The sequence below is a fragment of the Oncorhynchus tshawytscha genome, linkage group LG15 (genome assembly GCF_018296145.1).
Source record: "Oncorhynchus tshawytscha isolate Ot180627B linkage group LG15, Otsh_v2.0, whole genome shotgun sequence".
Lineage (NCBI taxonomy): Eukaryota > Metazoa > Chordata > Actinopteri > Salmoniformes > Salmonidae > Oncorhynchus > Oncorhynchus tshawytscha.
Genome location: NC_056443.1, coordinates 11,569,816 through 11,595,697, shown reverse-complemented (window position 1 = coordinate 11,595,697; position 25,882 = coordinate 11,569,816). Strand labels below are relative to the sequence as shown.

Here is a 25,882-nt window from a genome sequence, read left to right as displayed (position 1 = left end):
CTTCGCGTTCTTAGGAAACTATGCAGTATTTGCTTTTTTTAATGTATTGTTTGTTACACTGTTACCCCAGGAAATCTTAAGTCTTATTACATACAGCCGGGAAGAACTATTGGGTATAAGAGCAACGTCAATTTACTTGTTAGATTTGCGTGTATAAGTAGTTGTTGGGGAATTGTTCGATTACTTGTTAGATATTAATGTTGGAACTAGAATCACAAGCATTTCGCTACAATCACATTAATATCTGCTAACCATGTGAATGTGACCAATATAATTTGATTTGATTTATACAAAGCTAGCAAATAATTCATGAGGCATGTGCTTTCTATGCAGATGGATACATGGGCAGGGTTTACACACACTTGTGTCTGTCTGCGATTGTGTTGTGGGGAGCTATTTTAACAGTCTCTGTACTGCTTATGCTGCCAACAGTTCAGTGGCTATTATGCAGTCATTGCAATTAGTCCTTAGTCCTTGCAGTTACATGCTTTTAACGTGAAATGACAGTATATCGTTTTTGAAAACTCTAAATGCTGTCTGCCTGAAATGTCTGCAATTAAAACAGTCTCCACAGTATCATGTCTATGAAGATGTTCTTGCTACTAGTATATTGTCTCATGAATATGGCTGCATGTATATGCAGGAGAGAGGCTTGTAAAACCAAGGCCCAGTCCAGACAGAGACTTAGTAAACAGAGTACTGGGTCAAAGTCTGCCTGCAGTAACGAGAGAGCAGTGTAACCAGGTCTTAGTCTGTCTTCCACCGATCCTTCTCACATGACATTACAGATCTATGACACACACAGACGCAAGCGGTATTGCTTTCTCGTACCATATCCGCCCCTTCTCCCTTCATTCATAAATCCATGTAGTCACTATGTCTGCAGCCAGGACACTGGGAAAAGGTGTACTGTAGCTTAAGCACCAACAAAGGAAACCCATGAAACATTACCTACGAAATTGTGTTGGCCTATATGGGGGGCTGACGGTGACACTTAAAACAAATCCAAGGCCGTGTTGCTTTAGCTGTTTGACATTTGACATGTGTTCTAGAATAAACGCCGGGAGAAACATAGTGTTATTGCTATCCCTAATCCCTACGTAAACGTCGATTGCTTTGCCACATTGTAGTCTACTGTGCGTTATTTTGGAACCAATGCGCAAATGTTCAGGCTATCCACACATTCATGCTATTACACAGTAACTAGGCCATTATAACAGCCCGTGCTGTGGTTTATCAACACCGGCATTGTCACCATAATAATATAGGTACATTATCCTGGAGAGGCGTGACCAGGATGACCATTATTTTCCGACAGAACAGAACACCATCCAATGTCACAGGCTTACCTCAACGCGACCCGCACCGAACTTTCGTCCTGTCCGCTCATGGTTACGACGTCCGGAGGGTCGTCACTGCTGGAACAACCACGATATAAACAGCTTGGTTTTCTTTTTATTGAACGGTTTTACAGCATGCAGCTTCGTTACCGATGCGCTTGAGCCACCGCAGCTCACATCCACCTGATACAAATCATTTCAATACGAAGTCAGCATTAGCGTGCTATTCTCTGTGCTTATATCTCGGGCGAGGCGCATTCTGAATAAACGTAGGCTACGATATACGAGGTAACATTTTCAATGACATTGCATTATTCCCGTGTAGAGGCCAGCCTTGCGAGGTGATAGGGACAGAAAAATACACTTGCCCGCTCCTGTGTGTGTGACGGGAGGAGTGAAACGTAATCAAGCCACGCCTTCTGAGATGTCCACTACCAACCTGACAGTGGGAAAATATCAACCCCATTGAATGAGTGAAGAAACATCGTGGCCGCTCTATTTTTTAACACCGTTCATTGTAATCATTAAAGTGAATGTATATCGTTTTCTTACGAATGTTAAACGGTTCGGTAAATGGTAACCATCTCAAGGCCAATTATAGAGGCCGATTGATGGAATATGTTGGATTATTGATGGCCAATAGCTGAGTCTCAAACAACCACACCAGCTTGTTACCTGCAATGCAATTTAAAACGTCCAATGCAGTTAAAAACCGCCGATCTAATTAAAAACGAAGAGCATTGGCATATTGTATGTAGCCATACAGTTTGACATTCCAATCTAACGTGAATATGTTTGTTAAATACCAAATGGTGTAGGCCTAATAGTTAGTGTTGCAATGACATTACTGATGTACGGGTGTATGGATGGAGCATGGCAGCATCGTGCGGTCTTTGGTTAAGATTATAAAAGTGCAGTTTGATCCAAATAATTTCCGTCTTTATACACTAGATGGCATCAGATACACGTTACATTGAATGCCCCTGTACTATGAGGCTGGAATAAGCAACCAACCACAAAATGCTGACTAATAACAACACAACACACAAATGAATGAGTCAATTACTTGAGTTTTGCAGTCTTAGTGGTTGTCTTATTTTATTTACAGGAAAATACATTTTCACATTGATGTAAATGAACACTCAGTGCACATCCTCACATGCAGAATGAACAACAGTACCAGAACAGGTGGGCTTAATTAAAACATTTGGTCTGTTTTCTCACCATAAAAATGTCAAAAGGAGACTAGAAAAGAGGGGAGACAATGCCTCTTATTGTCTGTCAGTCCCATGTCTTTCTTAACTGAAACAGCATCACTAGGCCTATAGCACAATACAGACCCCATTCACATAACATAAATTAGTTTAAGAAAATAATGACACAACACATGCATTAGTTACAAGAGGTTCCATTAAATTAACAACCATTTTGCAAATCAAACTTAAATTGTCACAGTTGCCAAAATTGAATGAATTGCCTACGACAAAGTAAAATGCTATGATACACGTCAAATACATTACATTCGGATGTTCCACTTGTTAAAAAATTGTCAAAAGAATTGTATCCATGAATTGTTAGTAAGTAAAAGTGTTGTGGGAACATACTAGAGTAGGCATAACTTAACAGTTGCAATTTTATAGAATATCAAAAGTATATTTGATTTTGTTTGAGTTTGATCCATAGTATTGGTTAGATAGCTAACTCACGGTCACATATACATGTTTTCATGTATAGTTTCAAGCATCACCTCTTGATTCTACTCATTCCATACTATTCTCAGTCACTTTAAGACACTGTTTCATCCAGTAGTATACTATAGATACTTCCTATCAACAGGGCTGAGCAACACAGATGTTTTTGTTTTTGTTTTTTTACAGTAGTCAAATCAGGTTTCACTATGACAGGTGTCCATTTCAAGACACAAAGTATTTAGTTAGAATCCCAAAGAATGAGGAGAAGCCTGAATATGTAGGTTATTTTCAGGCTTATAACCTATTTATAACAGTAGTTATACCCAAGTATATTACAAAAGTTCAATACTTTACTTCCATGAACAACTAACTATACATGGTGCAATTTATTTTATTTATCCTCCCACAATGCTCTCTGTTTAGCAATGATTGAAAGAGACAGTTCAAATATAATGTGATTGAGGCATCACTCACACTCACCCATTCCATGCAAAGGCAAATATAAGTACCATATTAACATTACAATATATAGTTTACATATTTATAACTTACATACATTCTTTTCCATGTCACTTCTCTTTAAGAAAGTTTAGTCTGAGATGTAGTGGTAAAAATATAGTAGTTTCACTTGTTCTACACTTGTATGTGTACAACAAGTGTAAATATTCTGCCATTGCAGTTACTGATTTCATTCTGTGACACTGATGTTGTTAGTCAGGGTATAAGCCAAATAACCAAGCACTACTATGTGCCACCCAATCAGTATACTCAGTGTTTGTAGGTATTACTGATTGAAAATACAGTGTAGGGCAGGAATCATTAACTAGATTCAGTCACTGATTTTTTTCTTGAACGGCTGGTCAGGGAGGCCGAAAATAATTACAAATAATTTGAAGTCTGCAAATTGATGGCAAGAAGCCCAAACATATATAATATTTCACTTTAACGTAATAATTTCAAACCTTGCTTACATCTGTATTCGATCACATATATCTATTATGCTTGGGAATACTTTGACATTTCCAAAATGTGAATCACTAGGAGCTGATTTGCTGGTGTTTTTAGTCTTTCATGTCAAACAATAAAAAATAAAAATACTTTTTTTTTGCTCTTGGGGGGGCCAAATAAAATCACCTGCGGGCCAAATTCGGTCAGTTGGAGAACCCTGGCATAGGTGATGCACTAACACAGCCAGGCTATAAGGCTACAGTACTAGAAGGACTGGTCTTGGATTTGACATATAGTAACCTCAGCAGAGGTGACAGCTTTGTTCAGCAGAAGATTTACTGTACATACACAGGTTTGAACAGAGGCAGCATTATCAAACTCTAAAATGCATACATTAAAAATACATTTTATGACATTATCAAAAAAAGAAACAACAAAGTTCACAGTATATAGTCTGAGATAAGTCGCTGATAACAAATATGAATTGCTGAACTAGATTGATTTTAGTGTGGGTGGATATAACAAGGTAACAGTTAATTGTACTCAGCAACCAAGTAAACTGTACTGAACCACAACGGAAAACAACAGCGGTTATCGTAGAACACAATCTAAACCTCTTGCTGAAGATGTGACATTATTTCTTATAGGGGTGAAGATTGTAGACCGAGACAACACAAAACATCCTGTTCCACAGATATTACCCTAGTGACAGTGAGGAGGGCTTTGCCAGGTGATGTGTGTGTGTGTGCGTTAGCGTTCTTGTGCGTGCGTTTGTGTGACCGAGCCCAGTCCAATTCCTGCTGTGCTCTGCTGGAGACAAGACAGGATGCCTTGAAATCCATTGTATTTGTTCAGTTAACCAGAAGCCTATTGCAACAGACCAACAGCTGTCACTTATGCACTAATGTCCAATAATAGCTCCTAAGATAACCATCTCTTAGCCACTAACAAAGGCAAATCAGGCCTGCGGTCAAAGTAGTGCACTATATAGGTCTAGGGAAGGGTGTTATTTAAAATGCAGAGCCAGATAACTTGAAAGCTACTGAGGTATTTTGAATATATTACTATACTGCAGTTTTGAGGAGAAAACCTGTGAAAAACACATTCAGTAATGTAATAAGGAAGATGTCCTTATGACATAACCCAGCGCCAGTGGCTGAGATAACAGAAGGGGACACTCATTTATTGTACTTTAAATTTGACCAGCTGGGCTACCTTTAAAACTGTATGCTTATTAGCCTAACCTTAATGAATAACTTCATATGATTGTAAAAACTTGGATGATCATTGTTTGATATCATCCAATTACCTTTCTAGTATTTTTTTATATAAAGATGTGCTCAACCAAAGTGAGTCAAGGTTAAATAAAAACATTTGTAGACATCATTGGACAGGTAAAGGCGCAACGCTCGCTCGCCATAATTAAAACAACGTTTTATCAGACCAGTTTTTAAAGACTGACGTAGGAGGCGATTAAATGCCCGAAACGTCAATCTTTTAAACTTGTCTCATAAAACGACACATTTGAGCCTTTTCCTGTACATAGTAGTTTTTTATTAACACAAACAAATCTACACAATAAAATAAGGAAAATACCGTCTCACAAAAAAAACACAAGCCTACTACTTCACTTGATAACTACTACGGCAATAACAATTTACATTTCCTCAACTTGAGTAAAGTGCTAAAAATGAACAATATTTTTTACTTCATTGTTCAACCAAATAAAATGTGAGTCTCAGCTTGTCAGAGATTTTATGTCTCAACTATTCCAGCGATGAAAACATCTATAAAACAACATTGTTGAGGAATTCTTCAAATTCAACCCCAACACTGGAAACGTATGGGAATATGCGGTCGGTGTGCGTTGAAACAAAGAAAAAGAATACTTTGACTTTCCTGAACATCCACATCTCGCTCTTTCTTTCATTCCTCTTCTTTCAGTCCTTTGCTGCGTCGGCTGTTTTGAGGACTGAGTCCTCTCCCAGGATCTTACAGAGTTCGTTGAGTCTGTGTTGCATCTTGGGTATTCCTGCAAGCGAGGATTCGAGGCGCTGCTTCTCCTCGGTCAGGGAGAGACGAGTAGCGGTGTCCAGCTGCTCGAACCTCCATCCTCCCTCACCATCAAACTGTAACAGGTGGGTGTGGTACTTCCTGTAGGTATGAAAAGTGGAGCAAGAATATGGGTTAAGGATGGGATTATTTCATGGTTGCGCTAGGTTTCACATTTTAATTCATTCATTATCCAGTCCAAGCACAACATTATTTCCAAATAGTATACAATTGTCGTTGGCCTTATGGTTGTGTTATGTTATGAAACATTATTGCAGTGTTAATGATGGTGCATGTCTTCTGTTCTATTGTGGTTGCAGTTATGTTGTGATTATTTTGTGCTGTGCCCAGCCTTGTAGTGTCATGTCATGTTGTGTAAAATGTCATAGGGTTATTAAGTGACTGCTAAGGTTAAACAAGCAACTAAATAGCAGCAGCAATCTCCTGAGAGGAACAGACTTGCACAATATTGTGGTAGTACTGTTTGTGTTTGCGCTGCAATCATGTTTTATGCCTGAGGCTAACTCAGAGAAAATACAGAACAGAGCACTGCTGACGTGACAACTAGTGGTGCATTTGCTTGTAGCGTATTAGTTGTTTTGCGTTGTTTTTTTTTACATTTCCTTTTTTATTTTTTCTACAGGTTTCTATACAGTTTTCCTTTAAAACTGTTCTACAGTGTTCAGCACAGAATCTGTGTGCTTCAAGACAAAAAGCGGCATAAAATATTACACATTGAAGAAACTATCTGACTAGTCTTGCTTGCCATACTCATGGTGCTCTGCCTATGTATCGGGGAGGTACAGCGGCTGTCGGAAGAGACACGATGACTGCATTTACACAGGCAGCCAAATTCTGATATTTTTTCACAAATTGGTCTTTTGACCAATCGGATCAGCTCTGAAAAATATCTGACGTGAAAAGATCTGATGTGATTGGTCAAAATACCAATTAGTGGAGAAAATATCAGAATTGGGCTGGACAGACTGGTCCAGATATGATATATATCTCTTACCAGAGGGAAGGCCTGTGGGTGATTGACAGTAATGATATCCCAGCATCCTTTGCAGCCTGGAATATTTTTCCCTCCACGTCAATGCTGACAGCACTGGTGCACTCATCCAACAGGGCATACTTTGGCCTGACACACAAGAAAATGGAATTTAGTCATTTATAACTCTCTAATGAACAATGAATTAAATCAACTAGCCACCATTCAATCAGCTATCAAACAAGAGAGGAATATGGGCTATTCAATCAACAGCACCTCTTAAATATCTACTATTATGTTTTTCCAACAGGGTATAAGAAGGCCTAAAGATGGCAGGCCAAGTCTCACCTGTTGTAGAACATGCGAGCCATGCCCATCCTCTGTTTCTCTCCCCCAGACAACACATCCTTCCAGTCCATCTCTGCATCCCAACCTACACACAGACAAACAGACACACATCACAGTCAGCTAATATCGGAAGTACTGTCATTGACTACAGTTTATTCTCCATTGGAATAAGTAGGTTAAACACTACACAAAGAACAACGCAAAGGGTTTAAATTGTGTGTAACCGTGGTACCAACTGTGGTGAAAGTTCAAGAATATTCAATAGGAGAAATATGCAAACGCGCTCACAATCAAATCAAATTGTATTTGTCAAATGTGCCGAATACAACAGGTGTAGGTAGACCTTACAGTGAAATGCTTACTTACAAGCCCTAACCAACAATGGAGTAATTTTGGATTTATTACAAAAACACCAACAACAAAAAATCAGAATAAGAAATAAAAGTAACAAATAATTAAAGATAGAGCTGATTGTTGGAGAATAACAGGACCACTGGTCTCCAATTAAACTACACTCTACATGTCCTTAATAAAACCAATGATATAGAGAGGGATAGACTGATGCCACTAGAAAAATACAGAAATAACTTATTGAGTGGTCAAATGTACTACAGACAGCGCATAGTATGATAAGAGATACAAAAACGTTTTGAGGAAGGATGTGTTAGCTGAACTAAGACGGCCCCATTCAGTACATGTCTGTTGTTGTTAGGGAATCCCCATGGAAACCATATCATTCATCTCAAGGGTAAATGGCTTAAAAATAGGTTACTGGGAGTTTTGTCAGGCTTCAGCTACCTCTTTTCAAAGTGAACCTGTTACTACGCCTTCAGACCCACGCAACCTTTTTTCTTCCAGGCTGACTCAGATCGGATTTCCTTCACTGCCCCTCCCCGGGTTCTTACCGCCCTCGCGGGTCACTATCTGGTTGAGGTTAACGATGTCCAGTATGACCTCTAGGTCCTTGTCTCTGTAGCCTCGGTCATGCATGTCCTTTAGAGAGTCTGGGTAGATCACCTGGTCTCTCAGGGTTCCAATGGACATGTACGGCCTGAGGAGAGAGAGAGGGAGGGGGGAGATAGTCAGACACAACATTTAGGTAAAAACGTTTGAGTGTGTGTGTGTGTCATGTTTCACCATTCCAGTAAAGCCGTCTAAACACCTGGAAGATCTGGTAAATGTTTTACGACTCTAAGGTCTGGTTTCTCTCTCTCACTCTCCATGGAGAGTCTAGAGGGTAAGGTTAGCTATTGCTTATTTTGAATACATTTAACTGTGTGTGTGTGTGTGTGTCTGTGTTTTTATTTTACTATCCTTGTGAGTACCAGAAGTCCTCACAAGGATAGTAAAACAAGGAAAATTCTGACAAGTGGGGACATTTGCCGGTCCACACAAGGAAAAATGCTATTTTAGGCTTAGGGGTTAGGTTTAGGGTTACAATTAGGGTTAGAATTAAGGTTGGGGATAGGGTTAGGGGTTAACGGTTAGGAGTTAGGGTTTAGTATAGTTTTAGGGTTAGGGGTTAAGGTTAGGCTTAGGGTAAGTTTAGGGTTATGGTGAGGTTAAGGTTAGGGTTTGATTTAGGTTTAGGGGTAAGGGAAGATAGGAATTTGGATGGGATTCAATTATTTGGCCGCCACAAGGATAGCAATACAAATCTGTGAGTGTGTGTGTGTGTCACGTTTCAGGATTATTGAAAAGCCGTCAAACACCTGGGAGATCTGGTAAATATTTCACTACTCTAAGGTCTGGTTTCTCTCTCTCTCTCTCTCTCTCTCACTCTCCATGGAGATTCAGTTACTGAGTCTAGAGGGTAAGGATCCCTACTGCTGATTTTCAATACCTTTCACTGTGTGTATAGAGTGTGTGTGTGTGCATTCATACAGTATATTCACCCGTGCATGCCTGTGTGTGTGCCTCTATGCAAGCTTACATGTACAAATGTAGGATCTTAATTTGAGCCAGTTTGCTACAGCAGGAAAATAATCCTGCAGCAACAGGAAATGTGAATTATTATGTGGATTATAATTAATGGACATTTTTTGTAGGAGTTGAATTCCCTACAAGTTTGCATTTCCTGCAGTGCAGGAACATTCTCAGCAACAAAAGAGTGATCAAATGAAGATCCTACATCTATACATGGGTACATGTGTGTCAGAGTCAGTACATGTGTGGGCATAAGGATGTGTGTGACAGTGACAACCACTGACCTTTGTGGTATGTAGAACATGTGTTGTGGGGAGGGTTTGTGCAGCAGCCCTCCATAGACAGGCCACAGCCCACTGAGGATCCTGAACAGAGAACTCTTCCCACAGCCGTTAGGACCTGTGATCAACAGGTGCATACCTTCCTCCACCTGCAAGAAAGCATTCACAGCATTCACACACACACACACACACACACACACACACACACACACACACACACACACACACACACACACACACACACACACACACACACACACACACACACACACACACACACACACACACACACACGTTATAGCCTTGGAGTACTGAATAGTCTCATCACAGCTAATGTGTCGAACAACCCATGACAAGAGTTTGGAAAAGCCAGACTAGTCTGAATCACTTGATTCTATGTAGTCCCTACATATTTTTTTGACATGGTTTATGTTGAGTATTAGGAAGCCATACTGTCCTTATTTTATACCGTGCAATTTAGTGTGTGTGTGTGTGTGCTTCCTGTGCTTCCTAGCCAGGGTTCACTTCAAAAACAAATTCAAATTTTAAAGTGAGCTAACTTCCCGGTAACACAACAAAGAACAAAAGCATGTACAACCCTAGCCTGGGGGAAGATGGCTAGAGAGTTAGGCAAATATAGTGACACATCACTATATTTGTGTGTCACACATCAACATTTAGTAGGATGCTGAGCAGGATCTTCAGTAGGACACAATTTCACAACACTCAGGAAATGGAAAACAAAAATCTGTTTTCTTATTGGATTAGTTCAGATATGACTTAATTTTAATTTTTTTACTTCATTTGAAAACGTTTTATCACCACTGAACATCGCCCAGGATTTTGCTGTGATATTTCTCACCTTGAAGTTGAGACTGGAGACCACTATGTCTCCATTGGGAGTGATGATAGGGACACTCTCACACACGATGCCATTGTCCACATCGATGACTCTTCCTGCAGAAGACCGACACAAAAAACAAAGGAGAAATCAGTCATTGTGTGTCGATCAATAATTCATATGATCAGTTCAGTCAACGAGAGTACATGTGGCTGCCAGAAAAATGTGAGGCAGCATTTAAAAAGTGTGAGAAAGTGTAAAAAAAAGTGCAGCTGTAGATACTGAGGATGTAGCCAACTGACTAACTAGCTGTGTTAGTGACGAGTATGTCCAGATGCACACATTCACCATTAGTATTAGCCTATCGGTTAGAGCGTTGGGCTACTAACCGAAACATGGCTAGTTCGAATACCGGGCTGACATGGTAAAAAAAATCTGTCGATGTACATATCAGGTGTATGTGAAAATAAAACAAAACATATCATGATTACAGCTGAGTAATTTGACCAAGATGGTCGAAAAAAAAAGCAATAAATATACACTGCACAGGATTAGTTTATGGTGTGTCCCAAATTGCACCCTACTCCCTTTATAGTGCTCTACTTTTGACAAAGGCCCATAGGTCTCTGGTCAAAAGTCAGTGTTTCCTATGAGGATTCTTTTCAGCAGCGGTGGCAAAGTTAGCGTGGGGGGGACGTCTGTGACAAGGTCACTTCTGGTGACTTTTGAAAAGAACATTCTACTCCAAAATGAAAGAATACATGATTATGTTGACACCATCTGAAATATAATTTTCCCTTTAAAAACATTATAACCTGTAGCCTGAAATTAATAGGCTGAGGCTTGGGATGGCCCATCTGCATTTACAGTCCCCATTCAGTACTTTGTTGAAGCACCTTTGGCGAATACAGCCTCAAGTCTTCTTGGGTATGACGCTACAAGCTTGGCACACCTGTATTTGGGGAGTTTTTCCCATTCTTCTCTGCAGATCCTCTGTCAGGTTGGATGGGGAGCGTCGCTACACAGCTATTTTCAGGTTTCTCCAGAGATGTTTAATCGGGTTCCAGTCCGGGCTCTGGCTGGGCCAATCAAGGACATTCAGAGACTTGTTCCGAAGCCACTCCTACATTGTCTTGGCTGTGTGCTTAGGGTCGTTGTCCTGTTGGAAGGTGAACCTTCACCCCAGTCTGAGGTCCTGATTGCTCTGAGGCAGGTTTACATCAAGGATCTCTCTGTACTTTGCTACATTCATCTTTTCCTCGATCCTGATTAGTCTCCCAGTCCCTGACGCTGAAAGACATCCCCACAGCATGATGCTGCCACCACCATGCTTCACCGTAGGGATGATGCCAGGTTTCCTCCAGACGTGGCGCTTAGCATTCAGGCCAAAGAGTTCAATCTTGGTTTCAACAGTCCAGAGAATCTTGTTTCTCATGGTCTGAGAGTCCTTTAGGTGCCGTTTGGCAAACTTCAAGCAGGCTTTCATGTGCCATTTACTGAAGAGTGGCTTCCGTCTTGCCACTCTACCATAAAGGCATGATTGGTGGAGTGCTGCAGAGATGGTTGCCTTTCTGGAAGGTTCTGCCATCTCAACAGAGGAACTCTGGAGCTCTGTCAGAGAGACCATTAGGGTTGCAAAGGGTCAGAAACTTTCCAGTAAATTTCCAGAATTTTTCTGGAAATTTTCCATGGGAAGTAAAGCCCGGGAATTTTGGGAATTTTGATTAAATTCATCAAAAAAGTTAGCTTATAACATGACCTTTTTTGAGGGATACACATAAGGCATTTCTGGGTCTTGTGGCATATTTTGGTTATCCCCAATTCAATGGAATTGCAACCCTCTGCATGCACAGTGCATTATTTCATCACATGTGCAGTGTACTCTTCCATCACATGTACAGCTGATTCTCAATATCTTGCACACTAATGAGATGCTATTGAGCCCACACTACTATACTGTCTGCCGATATGGACAGCCCCATCAAGAGGATCCTCCTGGATGATGTATTTTGGGAGAGTGGTAAGCAGCCTGAAACTCCGCAGTAGCCATTGCACGGATTGAGGAAGACAATGCAATCCTGTCTGATGTTCAGACTCTGCTTGCAGATGTAAGAGAAGAAATCCATACTGCCCTGCCGACTGCACTGTTGCTCCAAGCAGAGGAAACTGCAGTTCTAAAATACATCAAAAAGCATGTAGACTTCTTCCTGGAGCCCATACATGCCACAGCGTACATGTTTGACCCCAAGTATGCTGGCAAAAGCATTCTGTCTGGTGCAGAAATTAACAAGGCCTATGGTGTCATCACTACCTTGTCTCGCCATCTTGGCATTGATGAGGGCAAGGTTCTTGGCAGTCTGGCGAAGTACACTTCCAAGCAAGAGCTTTGGGATGGAGATGCAATATGGCAGTCGTGCCAACATATCTCATCAGCCACCTGGTGGAAGGGACTTTGTGGATCTGAGGCTCTTTCCCCTGTTGCGTCCATCATCCTCCAAACCCTACCAACATCAGCCACCTAAGAGCGCAACTGGTCCTTGTTTGGGAACACACACACCAAAGCACGCAACAGGCTGACCAATACAAGGGTTGAAAAATTGGTGGCCATCCGGACAAATTGTAGGCTTTTTGCACCTGACAACGAGCCATCCTTAACAAGGTTGGAAAGTGACAGTTAAGATGAGGCTTCAGAGTCTGATTTTCAAGAGGTGGACATTGAGGAGGTCCAGGGAGAAGACAAGGAAGCCTGACAGGAAGACAACCTAAGTTTAAGTTTCTAGACTATCATTTTACAAATGTTTTTGGGAGATGTGATGGGTCATTGGGGATCATTCAATATTCCCTTACTTTGTTGTTCAGTGAAATCATCTCATGTGAAGAGTTAACTCATTTAATTAAAGTTCAATTCGTAACTAAATAGTTTTTAAAATTTCTATTGGAAGGGATTGAATCATTTGCAATTACTTCTACGTATGATACGGTAAAGGGTTTATGTTTCTGTCTCCATATGATATGGTAAATATATCCAATGCAAAAAACATCTAGATTTAAATGCATTAATATGAACTTGCATATATTTCCATAAATTCCAATATATTCCCGTTAATTCTCACGGAAAGTTTCCACCTCTGAATATTCCCCAAAATGTGCAACCCTAGTGACCATCGGGTTCTTGGTCCTCCCTGACCAAGGCCCTTCTCCCCCGAATGCTCAGTTTGGCCAGGCGGCCAGCTCGAGGAAGAGTCTTGGTGGTTCCAAACTTCTTCCGTTTAAGAATGATGGAAGCCACTGTGTTCCTGGGGACCTTCAACGCTGCTGAAATGTTTTGGTACCCTTCCCCAGATACCCAGATGTCTTGGAGCTCTACGAACAATTCCTTCAACCTCATGGCTTGGTTTTTGCTCTGACATGTACTGTCAACTGCAGGATTTTATATAGACAGGTGAGTGCCTTTCCAAATCATATCCAATCAACTGAATTTACCACAGGTGGACTCCAATCAAGTCGAAGGAACATCTCAAGGATGATCAATGTGAACAGGATAAACCTGAGCTCAATTTCGAGTCTCTTGGCAAAGGGTCTGAATACTTGTGTAAATAAGGTATTTCTGTTTTTATTTTTAATACATTTGCAAACATTTCTCAAACCTTGTTGTAGCTTTGTCATTATGGGGTATTGATGAGGAAAACATTTCTTTAATACATTTGCAAACATTTCTCAAACCTTGTTGTAGCTTTGTCATTACGGGGTATTGATGAGAAAAACATTTCTTTAATACATTTGCAAACATTTCTCAAACCTTGTTGTAGCTTTGTCATTATGGGGTATTGATGAGGAAAACATTTCTTTAATACATTTGCAAACATTTCTCAAACCTTGTTGTAGCTTTGTCATTACGGGGTATTGATGAGAAAAACATTTCTTGAATACATTTTAGAATAAGGCTGTAACGTAACAAAATTGGGAAAAAGTCAATGGGTCTGAATACTTTCTGAACGTACTGTACCTAATTGAAACCCCCCAAAAGACTATGCATAAAGTGATACAAATATATGTTGCAACTTGTCACTCCAGGCGACTGAACATTTTAGAGGCCCTCCTCCTGGCCGCAGAGAAAAAATGTAGCTGTTTTAAAATTCTACACATTCTGTCATGGGGTGGAGAGAAAACATTTAAGTTTTAAAGCGAATTTCCTGCAATTTTATACATTTTGCCATGTGGCTGAGAGAAAATGTGCCGATTAGAGCAAATTTCCTGCAATTCTACACACTTATGCATTGTTCTTATGCCATCTGAATGACTCAAACATTCTAACAAAATAATGCCATGCAATTTTGGGAATTTTAGATTCTGCCTGACTGTATAGCTTTAATTTGGTGATTGTCAGTTCTCAAAGATGACCATATTTAATTTTTAATATATAGAACCGTTATCTTTCATACATACTTTCTCTGTTTTAGTCATTTAACTTTTGACTGGTACTGTATACATACAGTTGAAGTCGGAAGTATACATACAACTTATTTTTCAACCACTCCACAAATTTCTTGATAACAAACTATAGTTTTGGTTCATCCTTGGGAGTAATTTCCAAATGCCTGAAGGTACCACGTTCATCTGTACAAACAATAGTACACAAGTATAAACACCATGGGACCACGCAGCCGCCATACCGCTCAGGAAGGAGACGCGTTCTGCCTCCTAGAGATGAACAAACTTTGGTGCGAAAAGTGCATATCAATCCCAGAACAACAGCAAAGGACCTTGTGAAGATGCTGGAGGAAACAGGTACAACGTATCTATATCCACAGTAAAATGAGTCCTTATCGACATAACCTGAAAGGCCGCTCAGCAAGGAAGAAGCCACTGCTCCAAAACCACAATAAAAAAGCCAGACTACGGTTTGCAACTGCAAAGTACAAAGATCGTACTTTTTGGAGAAATGTCCTCTGGTCTGATTAAACAAAAATAGAACTGTTTGGTCATAATGACCATCGTTATGTTTGGAGGGAAAAGGGGGAAGCTTGCAAATGACCCCAAGCATACTTCCAAACTTGTGGCAAAATGTCTTAAGAACAACAAAGTCAAGGTATTGGAGTGGCCATCACAAAGTCCTGACCTCAATCCAATAGACATTTTGTGGGCAGAACTGAAAAAGCGTGTACGGGCAAGGATTGCCTACAAACCTGACTCAGATACACCAGCTCTGTCAGGAGGAATGGGACAAAAGTCACCCAATTTATTGTGGGAAGCTTGTGGAAGGCTACCTGAAATGTTTGACCCAAGTTAAACAATTTATAGGCAATGCTACCAAATACTAATTGAGTGTATGTAAACTTCTGACCCACTGGGAATGTGATGAAAGAAATAAAATCTGAAATAAATAATTCTCTCTACTATTATTCTGACATTTCACATTCTTACAATAAAGTGGGGATCCTAACTGACCTAAGACAGGGAATTCTTACTAGGATTAAAGGTCAGGAATTGTGAAAAACTGAGTTTAAATGTATTTGGCTAAGGTGTATGTAAACTTCTGACTTCAACTATATATATATGCGGCAACGATTTAGAAGCGGTGGCCTGCCACTGGTAAATGAATATGGAGAAACACTGAAAGTAGAGCACTATATAGGGAATAGGGTGCCATTTGGGGCGGACTCTATGTCTCTCTGTAACCTTTAAAAAATATGTTGATTTAACGTATACTGTAATTGTAAGGCAACAACATGCAATAGGATTGTGAGTTTGCTCAACAAAATAGCATTAAAGTTGATTCAACGTACAATTGTAAGGCAACAAGTTGCAGTTGGATAGTGAGTTTGCTCAACATTTGTGCATATACAGTGAGCTCCAAAAGTATAGGGACAGTAACTTTTTCATTGTTGTTTTGGCTCTGTATTCCAGCACTTTGGATATGAAATTATACAATGACTATGAGGTTAAAGTGACTGTCAGCCTTAATTTAAGGGTATTTTCATCCATATCGGGTGAACCGTTTTAGAAATTACAGCACTTTTGTACATTGCCGCCCCCCACATTTTAGGGAACCAAATGTATTGGGACAAAATCACTTAAATGTTAATTAAAGTATTTGATCCAGTATTACTACCACGCAACGACTACATCAATCTTGTGACTACAAATTTGTTGGATGCATTTGCTGTTTATTTTGGTTGTTTCAGATTATTTTGTGCCCAATAGAAATGAATGGTGAATATTGTGTCATTTTGGAGTCACTTTTATTGTAAATAAGAATAGATTGTGTTTCTGAACACTTCTTCATTCATGTGGATGCTATCGTGATTACGGAATATCCTGAATGAATCGCGAATAATGACGTTACAGATGCACAATTATCATTGAGGCTGGTAACCCTACGGCTGCTGGCTCTCTCCCTGCATGCAGCTCGGGGATTCGAACCGGCAACCTTTCGGTTACCAGGCTACCGGCCCGCCTCTCTAACCCAGATACTACCACCAACCCCTGTAGTAAAGTGGTATACTATGGTATAGTTGTGTACTGAATAGGGAATAGCATGACATTTAAGTGTCTCAGAATGTGTATGTGTATCCTACGTACCGCTGGACAAATGTGTACTAAATGATTAACATCTCAGACAGTCTACCTTTGATTTCCAAAGGCCCATCGATGTGCATCTCTGGCCTGGCCACGTTCTTCTTCTCTCCTGTTCCCGTGGTAGATGTGGACGAGCGCTTGTACATGCCCCTCTGCACCTCGCCAAACACCAGGAACATGTTGTAGACGCGCGTTGTGTAGCCTGCCAGCTCTGTGACCTATTACAGACAACCAGAAAGGTCAGAGGTCATTCGTTGAGGTAAATAACACTGGAGTCAGACTGAACAGGAAGGGGTCAGTTAGGTCATCTTACCCAACAGAGTTCCCTACCATTGCCCAAAAGTAGATGCTTGCAAAGAAGAGCAGTGTGTGTGTCTTTGGGAAAACACTTACATTAATGCACGTGAACTACGGGAGCAGCCAGCAGCAGAGCTTCGTGTATAGCAGTGTATTGCAGTGTGCACTGAAAATCTGGTCAGGATAACAGTACAAGGTGAAGGGACATTATTTGATCAGATGATGCAAAAGCCCTCTGTATAATTTATACAACTCATTTTCACTCATAGCTTAATATGACTCTAAACAATGGCTGTTTTTGTAGCTGTTTGTATCCTTGTTTAGGGAACACACAGTACTGATGATGGCCCGGGGCCTTCCTACAGATAACATAGCCTGTATAATGGGACGGCTGTACACTCTAGAAGGGTTCTGCAGCTGTCCCCATAGGAGAACCCTTTTCAGTTCCAGGTAAAACCCTTTTGGGTTCCATGTACAACCCTCTGTGGAAAGGGTTCTATTTTTTTTTATAATCATTTTTTTACCTTTATATAACTAGGCAAGTCAGTTGAGAACAAATTGTTATTTACAATGACGGCCTTCGCCGGGGCAAACCTAGACGATGCTGGGCCAATTGTGCGCCGCCCTATGGGACTCCCAATCACGGCCGGATGTGATACAGCCTGGATGACTGTGACCCAAAAGGGTTTTACCTGGAACCAATAGTGGTTCTTCAAAAGGTTATCCCATGGGAACAGCCGAAGAAGCGTTTTTTGTTGTTGTTCTAGATAGCACCTTTTTCTCTAAGAGTGTAGTGTCAACAGGAGCAACCTGTTCTCACAGGAGCAACAGGAGCAACCATCTCTCACACTTGGGGATGGAGAGAGATAGTGACAAACTGTAGCCTAGAGACAGAAACAATTCCAGTCATGGAATCATCTCCTTATAGGGTACTGCTAGAGAGAACTCCCTGAAAACAACCTAAACAGACTAGAAATAGGCCTACAGTATATGATCATTACTGAGATTATCTAGCCATTACAGATTGCCTAGACACAAACAGATTGCCTAGACATTACAGAGGATGCACAGTCTACAGTGCTGCATGCCTACAAAAATCTAATCAGTCACATATGTGATTCAAATGAGTTGCATGCAAAACCTCAAACATTTCAAGGAGATCTCTTCCAGGTTAGTTAGCGTGCTGTTGGATTGGTAATGAGGAGCTGAACCCAGCCAGACAGGCTACATGGGTTGTGGCAGGCAGCCTCTGGGGCTGGCTGGCTGGCTGTGTTAACTCTCTCCTGGGAGAGAGGGCTACTAGGTGTAGTCTTCCCTGGTGGAGGATTATAATTATAAACCAGATGGAGGTTTATTCACAGCTAGGTAAAGCCAGCCAGCAGAGTGGCATAGGGGGAAAGCCTTAAAGTGACAGCACTTGAACAATATTCAATCTTATTCAAATCTGTACACACCCAGGAAGAATATGACATTAAAAAAAACATTTTTTAAAAACATTTTCTGACAAGCGAGAATTTTTCACATTTTCATAAACTCATAGAATGTTTGGGAATGATGTAGTAAGGCATTTGTGACATTTATAGCCATATAGAGTGGGAAAGCAGCCGTGCGTTTGGACAATTAAGATGCTGGAGTAATTAAAACAGAATAAACACATCTGTCCTGTCCAGGACCGGAGTCTACGCAGACCTGCGCGCCATAGCCAATCAGAGCTACAGTAGGCCTATATACAAACAAGCCATTTGCCACATGGGCCTGACAATCATTCACTTTGAACTGGACTGTGTGTTTACAGGCAGTAGCAACAGTGCATCTTTAGATCATTCGAAATCATTCGACAAAAGCCACTAAATACACCTGAATGGATTTCTGCAAATACCGTATGTAAATACCACTGGAGTCTTACATTTGGGAACTTTAAAATCCTATTGATCAAACAACCATGAAATGGTAGCCCTCGTATGCCTATGCACATCAACAAGATCAACACCTAATGCTAGCCAGAGTGGGAGGAGCAAAAATCTAATGAGGGAACATTAGATAAACCCTCTCAAACTTTTTCAGTGGCCATCAAAATTGCACTGATAAACGATGGGGAATAGTAGCTTGTTCGTCCTCCTGCAGTTGGCCTGCCAATGCATGCTTGTCCCAACCCACATATTGATAACTGAATGGGAACTTGCCTGCCTGCCCGCCCATTTTATCAATGCCAAATACATTTGTTTGACAACTAAGGGATGTGCTGACTGTGGATAACATTCATTCAAGTTCAGCATAGCTAGCTAGCGAGTCATCTATGCACTTAATTAGCGAATGGAGGACACGTTTCCCTTGCTTCATTTTCATGCCAGCCAGGTCGGCTATACTCCTGTTGTAAAGATAAACAATGTGCTTAATATTAGGAAAGTTGAGAAATAAATATAGTAGGCCCAGCCTATAGAAAGCTGATGGGATCCTCCTCTTTTTAATAGTTGCCATCACTTTGTTTTCTCACGCAATTGCATAGCCTATAGAACCACCTGCTGGTTTACTCAATAAATTACTAGTAGTTTATAAATAGAGTGTATGACTCTCTTTCTTTAGATTTATTGGTGTAGATGGTATAGGCTATAATACATGGATTTCTTAGACTTTTTAAAATGCAGACACTCCAAAGATATGCATCAGTGGCTTGTAGGTGTCACGCTGGTATAACGGAGACAGGCGCAGCGATACACAATAGGGTTTTTTAATAGACCCAAAACAAACACGTATACAAAAACACTGGGCTGTACCCAAACAAAAGAGCGAGGGTAAACCTTGTTGACCGACACGGGACGATACCCGTAATACACAATATATATAGCACGCAGCATAACAGCTGCACCAACGCATAGGTACTCACACCACCAACAAACATGGGAACAATAACCGACAATATATAACATACTAATCAGGAGAAATGGAAACCAGGGGTGTGTAATCAGACAAGACAGTCCCGGGTTGATGATAATAACTCCCGTTCAGTGAAGCCTTTGTGACGTAGATCTCCGGAACTGGTGAACAGAATGAGCATCAGTACCGGGGGGGATCTGTGACAGTAGGCTTTGTGTGTGGAAGCCAGAAGATGCTAAATGTGTTTATGTGAATTAACGGTCAATTACCGTGAGACTGGCAGTTATTTGCTTGACAATCACCGGCGGACAAAATGTCATGACCGCCACAGTCTCAGGCTGTGTTCAGACAGTGTGCTGTGACAGCAGCAGTAGCGTAATGTGTACTACCTGTGTCTGTCTGAATGTGTGTGCCCCTGCAGCATAACATACCATACTATTACATAACCTATTGGGGTGTGTGGCCCTGTTCAGACACTGCGATAGGCTAGCTGCAGGGTGCGCTGCAGTGAGTGAATATTACCTCAGGAATGTATCTCTGGCAGGCACCGCCTGCCTCTTAGGGTGCCACAGCAACACACAGCAACAATCCCTGTATGCACATACTTGTTGGGTGACATCCAAAAAAACGGCCTGATTATCACATTCTGTCCTTTTTCATACTCTGTGTGTTCTCCACACTGTATGGGATATGACTAAAAGTAGCCTAACCTTCAGCAGGAAGTGTGATACTGTAGATCCAAGACAGAGACAGCGGTCTGATTTGCAAGGCAAAGGATTACAAAAACCAGTCTGACACCAACAATACTCAATTCCTCTTATTGAAAGGTCAACCCTCCCCCACAGAGTGAACCAGTGCACATTTTCTTGTGCATCAGCCCCTTTTCTCACATCCATGTAATACCGTAGATATAACTTTCATATTCACAAATATTGAAGTGAGCATATGACAACCAACACAGACAACGTTCAAATCAGCACTGTGATGGGGGGCATAAAATGTCCTTTTGGGCCAAATTCTGGTAACTCATAAATAAATGACTGCTAAAAATATATATGCATGAATAGACATCATCATTCTGGGATTAAAATAAGGGATTACGTCCCTATGATTCAATGAATGAGCACGGCCCTTCTTTGGTGCTGCTTCATGTTGGTCTGCAACCTTGACAGACAGTTTGAAAGTCCTCTTGTCATGAGTGGGTCTAGTGGCTCACTCTAACACTGTCCTATCTATCACTCTATAATGCCACTTGAATGTAAGAGGAGACGAGACAGGAGAGAGAGAGAGTGAGAGAGAAGAGAAGGAGGGAGAGAGAGAAGAGAGGACAGAGAAGACAGAGACGTCACCTCTTTGTAGGAGGACATGATTCTCTCGATGGCATCAGCTCCAGAGGCCAGGAGATTGCGTGCAGTGGTGAAAGCCTCTGTCCTCTCGCTCACCAGCACCTGAGTCTGACCGTCGGCGGTTTCTGTGAGAGGGGAAATTAAGGTGAGACACTATGAGATGACATACTGGGCCCCTAGCCCCTTGGCTTTCTGATCAGTGAACTCCTAGGGGGCATGGCCTAAGGAAGGGCCTAGGAACTAGGGAAAGGGGCTAAAGACTGAAATAGAACAGATCCATTCTGTGCTTAGACCAGTAACACTGTAATGACAGCTCGTTTTTTGTGGCCAAAAACCAAACAGTTGCCATATTATCAGTGTGCATGACACTGATTGGGGTGGAGAACACAGGAGGTTGGTGGCTCCTTAATTGCGGGGCGGCAGGGTAGCTTAGTGGTTAGAGCTCTGTTCCAGCCATTACTATGAGCTGTCCTCCCCTCAGCAACCTCCACTGGTGGAGACAACAGTAGCATTCAGTTAGTTAGCAGCTAACAGGATAATAGGGACAATAGGATGAATATACCCTTATCAGCACAACACAACAAAGTTCTTGGTTCCTGTGGGTTAACACATGCTGATCAGCTACTACTGTAGAGTTGAAGTCGGAAGCTTACATAGCCAAATACATTTAAACTCAGTTTTTCACAATTCCTGACATTTAATCCTAGTAAAAATTCCCTGTCTTAGGTCAGTTAGGATCACTACTTTATTTTTAAGAATGTGAAATGTCAGAATAATAGTAGAGAGAATGATTTATTTCAGCTTTTATTTCTTTCATCACATTCCCAGTGGGTCAGAAGTTTACATACACTCAATTAGTAGTTGGTAGCATTGCCTTTAAATTGTTTAACTTGGGTCAAATGGTTCGGGCAGCCTTCCACAAGCTTCCCACAATAAGTTGGGTGAATTTTGGCCCATTCCTCCTGACAGAGCTGGTGTAACTGAGTCAGGTTTGTAGGCAATCCTTGCTCATACACGCTTTTTCAGAACGTCCCACAAATATTCTATAGGATTGAGGTCAGGGCTTTGTGATGGCCACTCCAATACCTTGACTTTGTTGTCCTTAAGCCATTTTGCCACAACTTTTGGAAATATGCGTGGGGTCATTGTCCATTTGGACGACACATTTGCGACCAAGCTTTAACTTCCTGACTGATGTCTTGAGATGTTGCTCCAATATATCCACATAATTTCCCTTTCTCATGATGCCATCAATTTTGTGAAGTGCACCAGTCCTTCCTGCAGCAAAGCACCCCCAAAACATGATGCTGCCACCGCCATGCTTCACAGTTGGGATGGTGTATAACAATCCAAATATAACAAACCAAATATAACAATGGTCATTATGGCCAAACAGTTTTATTTACGTTTCATCAGACCAGAGGACATTTCTCCAAAAAGTATGATCATTGTCCCCATGTGCAGTTGAAAACCGTAGTCTGTTTTTATATGGCGGTTTTAGAGCAGTGGCTTCTTCCTTGATAAGTGGCCTTTCAGGTTATGTCAATATATGACCTGTTTTACTGTGGATATAGATACTTTTGTACCTGTTTCCTCCAGCATCTTCACACTGTCCTTTGCTGTTGTTCTGGGATTGATTTGCACTTTCCGCACCAAAGTACTTTAATCTCTAGGAGACAGAACGCATCTCCTTCCTGAGCGGTATGACAGCTGCATGGCCCCATGGTGTTTATACTTGCGTACTATGGTTTTTACAGATGAACATGGTACCTTCAGGCGTTTGGAAATTGCCCCCAAGGATGAACCAGACTTGTAGAGGTCTACAATTATTTTTCTGAGGTCATGGCTGATTTCTATTAATTTTCCCATGATGTCAAGCAAAGAGGCACTGAGTTTGAAGGTAGGCCTTGAAATACATCCACAGGTACACCTCCAATTGACTAAAATGATGTCAATTAGCCTATCAGAAGCTTCTAAAGCCATGACATAATTTTTTGGAATTTTCCAAGCTGTTTAAAGGCACAGTCAACTTAGTGTGTGTAAACGTCTGACCCACTGGAATTGTGATACAGTGAATTATAAGTTAAATAATCTGTCTGTAAACAATTGTTGGAAAAATGACTTGTCATGCACAAAGTAGATGTCCTAACCGACTTGCCAAAACTATAGTTTGTTAACAAGAAATGTGTGGAGTGGTTCAAAAACGAGTTTTAATGACTCCAACCTAAGTGTATGTAAACTTCTGACTTCAACTGTATGTGGCATACGCAAATTAAGAGGGACTGTTTTTTTGGGCTTTGTGAGATTAGCACAAATTACCTAAATAGAATCAAATGTCAGTCGGTTCAAATGAAAGACAGAATAGTCTACCTACAGAAACAGAGATAAACCATGCAGAAACAGAGATAAACCATTACAACTATTCCCATTACAACTAACTACTCGAAAACAAGAGGGTTTAGAAGAAAACAAGATGATGTCGTGATGACTATTACCGCTGTCAGCGAAGCCAGTAGCTGTGATGATGGGCACAGCCACCATGACCAGTCCACAGCTACTCCACACGTACTTCATGAGGAACTGCTCTATCATGATGTACCACAGACGCTTGGACAGGATCAAGTTCATCTGCTCCGCCAGGGCCCGGTAGCACTTCTGCAGCTGACGCATCTCCACCTGACACACACAGGACAGACAGACACAAACAGGCAGTTTGCATTGCAGTCACACAAGTACCTAGCATACACAGTATAGCACATTTACAACAAATGTACTACAATAGTTTTCACATTACATTCACATTGCATTTGAGTTATTTTGCTCTTGGAGAGTCTTATCTAAAACAAGCGCATATAAGGAGGCTGTCAATCAAATGTTTGAACATCACTTTTGGGAATTGGATATGATGTCATGGGTGTGCATTGGATCCAACTCAAAGGGATCCAACCCATGAGTATTTCTATTGTAATAAATACATAGTGACTATGCATGCAAAATCCTCCATGCATCCTTCCTCCTATACCTTGTGGCCCCTGTAGAAGGCGATCTCCTCTGCATTGGCAATGATCCTGGAATGCACATAGCGCAAAAGGCCTTTCCTGTGGGCCTCTTCAGCTACTAGTTTTCCGAATTTCGGCGAGCAGGCCCTCAGAACCTTGGCCGTGCAAAACACCACCAACCCAGCCAGCAGGGTCGGCCCGCTGGCGTTGGCCCCCCTGGACCGGGCCGTCTGGATGAGGGTGTAGGAGGTGAGTATCACATCCAAGATGGGCTTAGTGAGGTTCGAGTAGAGATGCGCCACGGATTGGGAAAACATCATTACGTCCTCGGTAAGAGACTGGTCCGGGTTGGTCAGTCTCCCGTCCATGTTGCTAACTTTGTAGTAGGTCTGGTCTGTGAAATAGGTGGTGTAGGCATGGTCCACTAGCCGTGTGCGGAAGGCGAGAGCCAGCTTGCATTCCAGGTAGCGGATAACACTGTTCACGAATGTGGCCGGGATAGCAATAAGGAGCCATTTCATCAGCTGGATGATGAAGCTTCGTGGTTCTTTCTCAACGATTGTTTTCACAATCTTGCCATCCAAGCCTGCGACATAGATAGACAGAAACGTCCGGGAAATCAACGCGACCGAATGCAGAGACAGCAATCCAAGCTCTTTGGAGACAAGCTTTGGAAAGAGAATTTTAATGAGTTCAAGTATCTGCTTAAAAAATTCAGCGTTTACACCAGGTGACTTTTTATGACTCAGTGCATCTGTTTGTGATTTCACCGTCGAACCATTTTCCTCTCCTTTAGACCCCCTTCTATTCCTGCATTCTTTCCGTTTCACGAATTGTCTGCAGACGATGGGGTACAGGGTTTTCACCCCATAGGCAGCGGCCGCGAGAAAGATAGCTCGCTTCGCTGCAGTCGCCCGGTCCCATTTCACTCTGGACGCAGCATCAAGTATATTGGACATCTTTCCCCTACAAAGCGATCAAAGAGCTAGTCTTCTTTGATGTTATTCCGTTCTACATCCACCGGGAGTTAGTATCATGATGGAAAAACAATCTACCTCATACAATGGTGCGATGTTTCAGCTAGAAAACTCAACCGCTAGCTACGTTCCAGTATTTCCGTCAATTGGTTTGGCAGTGTTTTATTTGGGCAACACCCCGGAAAGACACGATCGGTTGTGAGTGACATATTAAAATGAGGTCCTACTGTACGTATTACTGTACATACTGTATCGTGACTATTTGCCCAGCATCTGTGTATAGTACACTTAATAAACTAATGTCATAATTGAAACAATAATAATGTTATTTTGTTATAGAGTGTTATAACATGGTTATTACCAACGTCTCTCTCATATCTGAGAGGGACATA

General features: G+C 41.4%; 2 protein-coding genes across 5 annotated transcripts in view; both read right to left on the bottom strand.

Annotated features, from left to right (window-relative positions):
- LOC112214417 (kinesin-like protein KIF21A) overlaps window positions 1-1,711 on the bottom strand; it is a 40,083-nt gene extending 38,372 nt beyond the window's left edge. For all 4 annotated transcript variants that reach the window (XM_042298158.1, XM_042298159.1, XM_042298160.1 and 1 more), the window contains exon 1: window positions 1,350-1,711. In XM_042298158.1, the coding sequence (XP_042154092.1) occupies window positions 1,350-1,390 (41 nt within the window). In that variant the 5' untranslated portion in view covers window positions 1,391-1,711. The remainder of the gene's footprint in view (window positions 1-1,349) is intronic.
- A 3,807-nt stretch (window positions 1,712-5,518) lies between these two features.
- Window positions 5,519-25,676, bottom strand: LOC112214416 (ATP-binding cassette sub-family D member 2-like). Its single transcript, XM_024373130.2, has 10 exons — window positions 24,537-25,676; window positions 24,010-24,190; window positions 21,518-21,639; window positions 17,047-17,215; window positions 10,440-10,534; window positions 9,581-9,726; window positions 8,276-8,421; window positions 7,371-7,455; window positions 7,047-7,172; window positions 5,519-6,133 (listed from the first exon to the last, which is right to left on the bottom strand). Exons 1-10 carry the CDS (start codon window positions 25,470-25,472, stop codon window positions 5,920-5,922), a joined length of 2,220 nt encoding a protein of 739 aa, XP_024228898.2. The 5' UTR covers window positions 25,473-25,676; the 3' UTR covers window positions 5,519-5,919.
- Between the last annotated feature and the right edge of the window lie 206 nt (window positions 25,677-25,882).

Coding starts and splice junctions, on each gene's coding strand:
- LOC112214416 (XM_024373130.2), bottom strand. CDS start 25,472: ATGTCCAATATACTTGATGCTGCGTCCAGAGTGAAATGGGACCGGGCG. Junction 21,640..24,009: donor TACTGGCTTCGCTGACAGCG/GTAATAGTCATC, acceptor CCCCTCTCACAG/AAACCGCCGACGGTCAGACT. Junction 7,173..7,370: donor GCTCGCATGTTCTACAACAG/GTGAGACTTGGC, acceptor CTTGTGTGTCAG/GCCAAAGTATGCCCTGTTGG.